Raw genomic sequence first — 10,358 nt, 5'->3', positions numbered from 1 at the left:
CCGGCCGTCCGCGGCCTGCCCGCCTGACCCGCCTCCCCGAGCAGCCGCTTTCCCGCCCCCCGGGGCCCTCGCCCAGCGCCTGCCTCTGCGGGCCCCGCGGGCTAGGGGCTCGGCGGCATGGAGAAGTACGACGACCTGGGCCTGGAGGCCAGCAAGTTCATCGAAGACCTCAACATGTACGAGGCCTCCAAGGATGGGCTGTTTCGGGTGGACAAGGGCCTGGGCAACAACCCCGAGTTCGAGGAGACCCGTCGAGTGTTTGCCACCAAAATGGCCAAAATCCACCTGCAGCGACAGCAGCAAGAGGAACTCCTTGCCACTGCCTCTGGCTCGCTCAACGGCGGCATCGGATTCGGCACCCAGCACCAGCCTCCCGGCATCCCTGTCCACCGGGTGGCTCCTGGCAAATCGCATGGGGGAGACCATATGGCCAAGCCACCCCTGGCCACCTCGCCGGCCGCGTCTGTCTGTGCAGCCCATCAGCTGGCTTTTCCCAGTGAGCCGCAGATGCTTCCCGAGGGACAGCGTGCCAGGTTAGGCCACGATGGCAAAAGAGCCAGTGGTGAATATGGCTGTAGTGAGGGGCTGGACAATTCTGAGCTCTCTGGAGGACATGGGTTTCACCAAGTGGCGAATCCTGGTGCTGCCAGACCATCTTTCCCTTCTCTTTCTCACGGAGAGTATTGCAACGATGAGGGCCAAACAGGTCTGCGGGGTTGGGGAGGAGACTCTGACAAGCTGTCCATGCCGAGGTCTGGTATAGGGAGTACGTGGTCAAATGTTAATCGCAGTGATCAGTTACCAAGGAGCCCCACAAAGCCCCAAGCTGATCCTCACCTTTACCAGCATCAGCAGTCCCTAGGCTCCTGCCAGTCTTCTGAGAGTGGGTACGGGAGCCCAGAAAATGGGAGTGAAGGCAACAGACTCAGTCAAGGCTATGATCAAAAGCCAGCTAGTCAGAGGTCTTCCTCTTTCTCTCACACTCCAACAGCCTTGACCTCCTCGACAGGGTTTGAGGACCAGGCCAGAGCAGGACTTCCGCAGCAGAGATCTTCCTCTTTTTCAGTCCCATCAAAATTGCCTGCTCAGGGTTTTTCAGCTCATTCTGATCCGTACAACACAAATGCCAGAGCAGAGATGCCAGCCTCAGGCATCTCAGACAAAACGAATGATAACAACCAGTTATGGTACCACGACCATCCTAGATCCTTCTCTTCCAGTCCAGCTTCTGCTCCGTTGCCTCCAGGTGTGGACTATCAGCAAGCCAGTGCTTGTCCCAGCTCCACTGGCCATTTCATAGTTCATGGTCAAAATCACAGGCTTACTTCCACTGGCTGTGGCATAAGTCCTGAGCAGACTTCCACTGGCATAGCTTCACATGGGCCAATGATTTCTGATGCTCCAAAATCTCCATTTAAAGAGGGCATAAACAGTCTGCCATCTGACTCTGGGCATCAGGAAAACTCCAGTTCTACAAAAGTAAAATTACCGTGCCAAACCCTCCTTCCACAGCAGGAGCAAGGGCCATCTGTAGCTGAATTAAAAGTAGAAGCACTTACCCAGCGTCTGGAGCAGGAGATGGATGCTCGTCCCAAGGCTGATTACTTTGGTAAGTATGTAGTCCTGCAGTTGCAATCTGGAAGTTTTTAACAACGCCTTTGACAGAACATTATGCTGTGGGGTTCATACCTTTAGGGACTGCTTCCCTTGGTTTGCTTGCTATTTTTTTTGGGTTTTGGTGGTCATGTATTTTACCTAAGGGTCATTTATCATAGAAATGAAAGTTATTTTGACCCTAAAACATTTTCTTAAGATGTAAAAACAAACCTTACATAGCGGCTTCAGGTAAAGTGCTGAAGCAGGGTGGCATAGAAGGGTTGTGATTTTTAAAGCATCCTGTGTTTAATTTTATAGTTGGTTGCAGCTTAATGTCTTAAGAAATGGCTTTGTTTCTCTAAAAATAACATTAAACCTGTTTAAATTGAAAAGTAGTTTTATTCCGTCACAAAGTTGGATGAAGTCTTATAAATGTTCAATGACTGGAACTGTTTGGTCAGAAGGAGTGTGGCACCGGTGATGTCCAAATTAATGAACTGGCAGAGATGATTGGCAGGACAGAGTATAGAGGCGCAGTGACAATTGCCTCATATTATGTCATTCACAAAATATGTGTAATGTACTTACAGTAGAAAGGCTCTGGTCGGGGGGGTCATGGCATTGTCTGATCTGGAATGCTGAGTGCCCTTAACCTTCGCTGATGAAGGAGAGAAGCAGGATTAGTTTTTAATGGTTTGATTTTTGTCCTTCACTCCTCCCCCAAAATGGTTGAAGCTTCTTTTGATTCCAGGATGGTTTATGAGTTCTGAAAACCAGGCCATAAATATATTGTGCTTTAAGTGTCAGGGTGAGGAAGCTGTCCAGACCATTGCTGCAAGGAATGCTTGTACCTTGCAGGTAAGAGGGAGAGCACTTTACATGTGGGACCAGAATAAAAATTTAAAGTGTTCTGCTGGTTTCAAATGCATTTTTGTATCAAAGGACAGCAAAAACTCTTAACAAGTGAATTGGAGATTCTCTGTCTTCCTCCTCCTCTCAGCTGTCATAGTATAATAAGGTATGGGGTAGTTAGTCTGGTTACCCAGTTCTTGGAAAAAGTGAGTCTGAGCTTGCTTCCAGGGGAAACCATTATGAGCATCTAGCCTTTTACCTGAACGGGAGCATGGCTGGGCCCACTCTGACTCTTTGTTTGTCTTTCCAGTATTAGATGCATTACGGGGGTTGAATCCATGTATCGTCAGCAGCAGTAGATTGAATTCTATGAGAAATCAGTTTGCAACTCTATACAACTTGAGCCATTTGCAGGTTTCAACCTCTGCTGTTTAGTCTTGGTTGTTCATTATCGCCAGGATTGGCAGTAATAGCAGTGGTAAGCTGTACACCGATGACACTTAAGCCGTGCATTCTTGCCAGCATTGCCATGAATTTCACAATGAGCTGCTGTACCAGCTAGAAAGGCTTTACAATTAATATTTGAAGGATATGTCATTATTTCCTCCCCTGGTTAACTTACAATTTACATTAAAATTGTAAGATTAATTGTAAGATTTACATTTAAAATTGCATTTATGTGTATAAAACTGTGGCAGTGCCCCCACAGGTTCCTCACCTGTAATGATTTAACTCAGTACTTCTTAGCAAATTTAGTTCTGTGAAACATCAGATCAAATGAAAATACTTCTGTAGAATATGACAGTGATTGGAAGAACTCTTTATACTTCAGTCATTTTGCATTGGGAGTGTTTTTCTCTTCCTTTTTGTTCATTCTTTTCCTTGTTCTTTAAGGGTAGTGTTTTAAAACATGAATTTTTCTACTCATTTTAGCCTGCTACCCCAAATGTATAATGGAGTAGTGTTTGAATGTGTTGCAAGAGTCTTGTTAGCAGATGTGTTGCATGGATTTTGATTTCATGTTGTGAATAGAAGAGCTACACTATTCGTAGATTAAGGAATATATAGAAAGTTGGTGCCAAAGCTGACAGATGTAGTTAATTTTATTCTCTGTACCATCTTTAAATAGACAGTAGTACTAGGAAATGGGCTTGGCATCTCAGACAGTATGGAAGGATGTAGTAGTAAATCTAGTAACGCGGAAAGTCTAGATAAGTGGGTTTGCTGAATTATTTTTATCAGGATTCTGGGGAGAAGGGACAGGTGTAGTTTGCTTAGTTCCTGAAGGGATCTGGTGACAAACCCCTACCAGGAAGTTATATGAAGGTACAGGAAAGGCAGCAGATTCAGAATAACTTGTGTGTAAGGGATAAGGGACAGTGAGGAAAAAGGATGCAAAAATGTGAAGGGAAGAAGTAGAACTTCTTACAGGTTTAAGTTTCAGGCCTATGGTGGAAGTTTCAGGGGTTATCTCCTGGAGTATTGAAAGAGTTGACACATTGCAAAAGTATTTTAATTCCGTGCCCTCCTCTCTTTTATTTCCTCTTTTATGCACCTGTTCCTTTAGTTAATTGATTCTAGAAATCTGCATTTACTAAGCCATCCCTTCTAGCTACCAAAACTTAGTATTGAAAATAAATATTATAAAGTAATTTAAAAATAAGCAGTTGTTTGCTTTGTTTGCATTGTTGTGAGCTTGGTGCTGTAGCTCTGGCAAAACATCACAACCTGAAAATGAAACTGACTAGAGACTAAAGGACAGGTGATGAGATTGTTCCAGTTACATTGCTTTGAGCTAGAAATGTGAGGTGCTGTGTGTAACATAGGTGATCTTTGTTTCAAAAGCATGATGTTCATTCTAAGAGTGGCCTTTCTTGTATTCTGTCTGCACCAGGAAGAGAAGGTTGCAATGTAGAGGCCTGATCATAACAAGGGAGATGCTGTCTCCTATTTGGTGTGAGAACCAGCATTGGCAAACTGACACTTTTTCTTTAAAAAATTTATGGGCTAACCCCAAAGTTGTAGGTAGTAATCCAATGAGGAGTAACAGGCTGTCTAGTTATCTGCCAACACTAGCTTGCTGTGCCAGATGCATCTGCCTTCTCAAGCCCTGAATGGTATCAGAAAGAAATGAAGACAGTCAGAATTTTTTGGAAAATTAGATGGATATAAGCAGGACCAGATGTGCTTGTGTCTTCAGAATGTTTTGGCTTCTCTAGGAATTTTTTCCTGAAATGCTGGCTCCCCTCTGGTAGGTTATGTGAGCCTTCATGCGAGATGGGAGGAGTAAGAGATGTTATAATAAGTTTTAGGGAGTGTGCACTTAAGTGTGTATGCCTGTGCATCTGTGTACATATGTGTTTGCATAGGGAGGGGCCTCTTTAAATAAAAGCATCCTTTCAGGAGACTTTTCACCACAAAAGAAAGAGCCTTGAATTCATGTGGGGCAGGTCTGGAAACAACTTTCATTTTATTAAAGATTTGGGCTGAGATTTTCCAAGGGGTCTGTGGAAGCTAGATACCCAGATCCCATGATTATCAGTAGAGTTTGGTTGCTTTAACGTCCTTTGAAAAATCCCATCCTGTATTTCCTGTTCAAGTCCAGAACTTCAGCTGCTCCTACTAACTCAGGTGGGTGTAGCTAGGGTCAAATCATCACATATGAGCACAGTAAATGCATGGCAGGTATGTGCTGGCTGGATGCAGGAGAACCCAGATATGAGAGTGCAAATCATGCAGTTATGGACTTGATCAAGTTTTAATGTTGATTTCAACAGAACAGAATTGAGTTCTGTGCATCCAGCAGTCTTTTTTTGTATGTGCAATTACCAAACCTGTATGCCCAACTTAGAGTTTTGCATATGCATAGAGAGATGTATTCTCTTTTAACAGTTCACTTTCTAGACACACAGGTGGAAATTTTGGCTCAGTGTTATGAAGACAGCGGCCACTAGGAGCTTTTCTTTTCCAATAACCTTCTCCCTGGATTTTTTCTTGATATAAGTATTGTGACAGGCTAGCTGGTAATGATTTGGCCCAGGGTTCTGAAAGGGTAAAAGGTGATTGGAGGGCTTGGAATTCCCTTTCCTCGCAAATCAGGCCCCAGAGACTCACCCTCCATGTCCCCTGATTGGCCACTTGGGTTACCTGGAGAGGGATAAAAGGGGCAGCGCAGCTGACTTAAAGAGGACCAGCGAGGGACTACAAGGAAGGAGTTTCAAAGAGCTGGCAAGAGCTGGGCCAGCGGGGCAGGAGCAGTTGCCCCAAAAGAACCTGAAGGAGTGGGACCTGCAGGTAGCAGTGGGACCCTCAGCAGTGTGGCGTGAACAGCAGGAGAGGCTCCCTGCTGGGTTCCAGGATCCCCTTAGGAGAGGCTGCAGCAAACAGGAGAGGTTCCCCAGCTCCAGCAAGAAGCTGAGCAGTGACCTGAGAGGTTCCCAGCTCTGCTTCCAGCTCCTCCAGCAAGAGGCCAGGAAGTTCAACATGAGGCAGGGGGCTCCTGGAAGGTCAAAACCCCTAGCAGCTTAGAGTAGTACCAGTAGTGGTGGCTGTGTGGTAGAGTTTCTGCCCACCATGTGGGATATCCAAGTTCAAGTCCCAGCTGGGTTGAAGTAGGGTAAGTGAACTGATAGGGAGAAATTCTTGGTTCAGTAGAAGGGGGTCATCCCTGCTCCAGGTACCTAGGCTCCATATTTCTTGTTATTTGACATTTTGTATTTTGTGCATTTTATATTTTGCCAACCATTATTGTTTGTTGTGCTGTTTGTGTTTTGTATTTTGTTAAACCTGTCTTTTGTCAACTGGATGAATATGTCTATGAATGTAAATGCCTAACCTTTATTGACCCCGTCCCCGCGGGGCGTTGTAGTGTCCCCTATACCCCGTGGTTTATACATGTTATATAGTAAATAAAGGTATATAGTTAAGTCCCCATTGGTGATCTGGCTCTGCTCTATAGGGGAAGGAGAGTTCCTACACCTCCCACAGTGCTTGTGCACCTGCTCTGATCCCTTCAGTTGGAGAGGGGGTACATCTTGGAGTACCGCCCAGGTTACAGTATTAAGCTTTAGACCTCTCCATTCTGTTCAGAGTAGAGCTGACAAGCTATAGACAGCCTATATTGTATTCAAGCCTAAGGGATCCTAGTTTGCAACTGAGCATGGAGAGATGTGCAGCAGCTAAGCAGAGGAGATCCTTTAGTTGACTTGGCAGTTTTTTCCCTTCACAAAAGCAGAACTGAATGAATCATTTAACCTGAGTGAGTACTCGTGCAAAACAGTGGGTATAGTTAGGTGTAAAGCCAGTGGCATTTGCTTAAGAGACTGCTAGTAAGTATGGAAGGGTTTTCTGAAGTCTGGTTGAAAAAACACCCATATAATTTGAGGGTGGAAGATAATGGCAGCCTTCTCATTGGAAATGTGGACACACATTCATCTGTGCCTGTTAGATACCTGCCTGCTGTTGGCAGATCTTTGTAGCTGGAAAGAGTTGCGTGTACACACTGTCAGGGAGAGGAGGCAGGAAGAAGGGAGTCGTGCTGTAGCTCAGAATGTTGGAAGAGTGACAGAGCGTGAATTCATACATTTGTGGAGAACACAAAAGCTTATCTCTGTGTAAGGAAGCACGTGAGTAAACATCTGCCTGGGATATGACTCTTTAGGATTAAAGCTGTATATATTTCACGTCCTGGAAGCTGAACTGGACATTGTAAATAAAACCCAGCTATTGTAAAAGGGAAGATAAAGGAGTTGGGGGGGGGAGAGTAGTGACGAGGATCAACAGATCAGTTAGGCAGGGGAGCATGGTAATGCGATTGAGTAAGATTTGGGGCCTGGTTCTTTCTGCTGTGTACTTGGTATTATTTCTTACATCAGTGCAAAGCAAGTCAGAAATCCACTGGATAAGAACTCTGGCATTTTGCTCTGATATAAATAATTGTCCTTATATAGTTGTATGTATGAATTGGGACTAGAGATGTTGGCTACCTTGAAGTATATTTTTCACAACTCTGTAAAGCACCTGGCACACTGATGGCCCTATTGTCTGATACAGAGTGGGTTGTGTCAGCTGTTGCACGACACAAATCATAGTTTAGATCAAGGCCCTCAATTTTAAGATGGCTCTTTGAGAAGCCTCATTTTATTTTGTAGCATCCAAAGGCAGGTGGAGCCTATCTCAGGAAGGCAGGTTTCCTGCCTCAAAAAGCTTACACTTTAACAAAGATGTTACTTGATCAAGGGCAACTACAAAATTGGGTAGGGAAATATGTGCAACTTGCATTTGAGGTGAGCTTTGCTTTAATATAGCTGGACTAAGCATTTGACTTAGTTCTTGTGGCCCTCTTGATTGAAATGGGTCTTTGAAAGGGAGAAGAAGAGTCAAGGCAGTTGTCACTAGTGGGACATAGGTAGAAGGATGGGAACAACATGCAAGATATGCTGGGGCAGAGCTACTCTGGGTGTTCAAGGCAAGCTTGTGGCACTTCTAGCTCTTCTGTGCAAGTGTGAGGGGTATAATAGGGAATACATCAGAGACTTGAGTTTTCTTTCCAAACATGACTGTTTTATTCAACGTAACTCTTATTCTGTTACACAAAAGGTCACCATCAGCCTTTAGTGAATAGCTTCGGGTGTAATTATAAAAGACAACTAATTGTTAAATGGCTAGTAAAGAATAAGACTAGCTGTCAAAATCCATAGAAGGGTATGAGGGTTTTGGAGAGTAAATGAGAAGTATAAGATGCACACTGTTTCTAAATGCTGTTTTCAAGGGTTTTTAAATCCTCTTTACTATATCACCTTCAAACATGCAGCACCAATGTCTGCCCTCAGCCTTTCCAATCCAACCATCCTATCATTAGGGGATGGGTGGACGAAACGGCAGAATTTGGCCCACGATTTGAACCATAATCCTCACCTCTGTATATTTTACCTGGCTGCTGAGGAAGCAGAGTTGGGTACAGATATACGTGTAGCAGAAAAATCCTTTGATTTGGATTGCACACCCAAAGGGGGATAGAATAACTGTACTGTTGGTGTGCCATGTAACAAACTTGAGAAGGAAGTATAGTACTCCAGCCACTTGCATTGAATGTTATCATTCAGCTTCCTTGCATTGAATTCTTAGCGAGTTGGGGGTTAGGTGAGTCTCTCTTTCAGCAAGGGTGGAGCAGCAATGCTTGGAAAATGTCTTTCAGACTCTGGAATCCGTAGCAAACAGAAATTTGGTTGTTGAACTTTGTGGGTGGAAATGACATTTCTGATGATACCGGAGGATTAGGTTCCATTTCTGATAGCCCCTTCTGCGCTGCTAGCCATGTGAACCTGGTCTGTTTTTGGTGACACCGCTGCCTGTGATTTGGAATTAAGAAATCAAGTCTGATAAGAGTTGGGGGACACAGCTCACAAGGCATGTTTTCAGTCCCAGCTGTGCTCCAAAGGTTCTATTGTTCAGAAACTTAAATGTAACTGAGGCCAGTTGCTTTCCACATGATGCTAAACGGAACAGAGATGTCTTTGTTGTCCAGGGGCAAGCTGCCCTAAAAGCAGAAACCAAACTGAAATCAGCAGTTTATATCCCCTTCACTTTCCAAACCTACCATTCTGCTAGTTCACTTTAAGTCTGAATGGACTAGAATTGCACATTCAGGACTTCTCAGGCATATCACAGTGAGTAATGAAAGACACCTTTAGGTAGATTTTATAGGCATGTCACTTTATTTTCAGATACCAGTAACTTAGTAGGGTACCATCTGCCCTCATGTTGATATTCAATGTGACTCTCTTGTATGTGGAAATGTTTCTTATATGTGCCTGAGCATCTAAATACAGAAATCAGACACCCAGTTAAGACATTTAAGACACATTTGAAACTTAAGCACCTCTCTGCAGTTTGCTTGGAATTGAGGAGATTTATTTACATGTATTAAAGTCTAGTCTGCACTAGGAAAAATACCTGCAGCTGATGATGGCAACAAGTGCAGCTGAACTGAAGCTGATGATTGCAAGTGTAGGCTGGTAGAAAGTGCAGTGAGCACTGCTTCAGCAAGCAGCAGTTAGAACTTAAACCTTGCTCGGTGTAACTTCAGTTCTGAAATGGTGCTCAGTGTTGTTTGTGTTAGTCTCTGATCAGCCACCTGTTCATTGTTCATGTTGCTGCTGCCAGGCTTCAGCAAGAGGAAATTTTCCTAGGTGAGGCCTGAAAGCAGATTCATTGTGACAGTTGGGGATGGGTGCAGAGTCGGTACAGAGTGGGAAACATTGGTAAAAATGACTGTTTATTTTTTAGATTCTTTTTTTTTTAACCTACCTCCTTGGGTTAAAATGGAAAGGAATGAATATCCAGGCCTAGAGTATCTCTGTGGATATTGGTATCATATACTAAGGTTCAGTTAGCTCAGTGTTTTTTCTGATTAACTTCTTGTTAAGTTTTGGGAAATGCAACTAAATAAAGCTGATGTAACAAACCATTTGCCAACTCATAATGTTAGTCATTTACAACCCAATCTTAATTATGATGAAAGCATTTATCATTAGATGCAGTGTGAACAATTAATATATAGATCAGTTGTTGGCATTACACCTTATAAATCAACTATGCCAGCTGTGTAAACATTCAACTAGCTTTAAATCTTAATCAGTATTAGGCTTGGAAAAAAAATTAGGGGGTAAGCAAACGGTGAAATAAGAGAAAATATGGAAAGGAAAAGGAACAAAGAAGAATGTATGGTGGAGGGAGGGAAAGATAGGCAAAGAAGATGGAGGTCAGGGTGCTGTAACTTCAGGTTCCAATAGGTATGAGGGTACATACAAGTGTTACATTTAGATCAACCTAGCCAAGGTTAAGTCCATCTAAATGGCCAGACATGCAGTGTTCACAGTCCTTACATTGCCCTAAAAATGCTGCACCCA

The 10,358-nt window shown here is 43.8% G+C and overlaps 1 protein-coding gene across 2 annotated transcripts in view; it reads left to right on the top strand.

Moving 5' to 3' along the window:
• The first annotated feature begins 6 nt into the window (after window positions 1-6).
• The window catches only part of LIMD1 (LIM domains containing 1), a 62,267-nt gene continuing 51,915 nt past the window's right edge, over window positions 7-10,358 (top strand). For both annotated transcript variants that reach the window (XM_019508885.1, XM_019508884.1), the window contains exon 1: window positions 7-1,609. In XM_019508885.1, coding sequence (XP_019364430.1) covers window positions 118-1,609 — 1,492 coding nt within the window. In that variant the 5' untranslated portion in view covers window positions 7-117. The remainder of the gene's footprint in view (window positions 1,610-10,358) is intronic.

This window comes from Gavialis gangeticus, unplaced genomic scaffold (assembly GCF_001723915.1).
Source record: "Gavialis gangeticus isolate Ggan-Ray unplaced genomic scaffold, GavGan_comp1, whole genome shotgun sequence".
Lineage (NCBI taxonomy): Eukaryota > Metazoa > Chordata > Crocodylia > Gavialidae > Gavialis > Gavialis gangeticus.
This window is presented reverse-complemented; position numbering and strand designations above follow the sequence as displayed.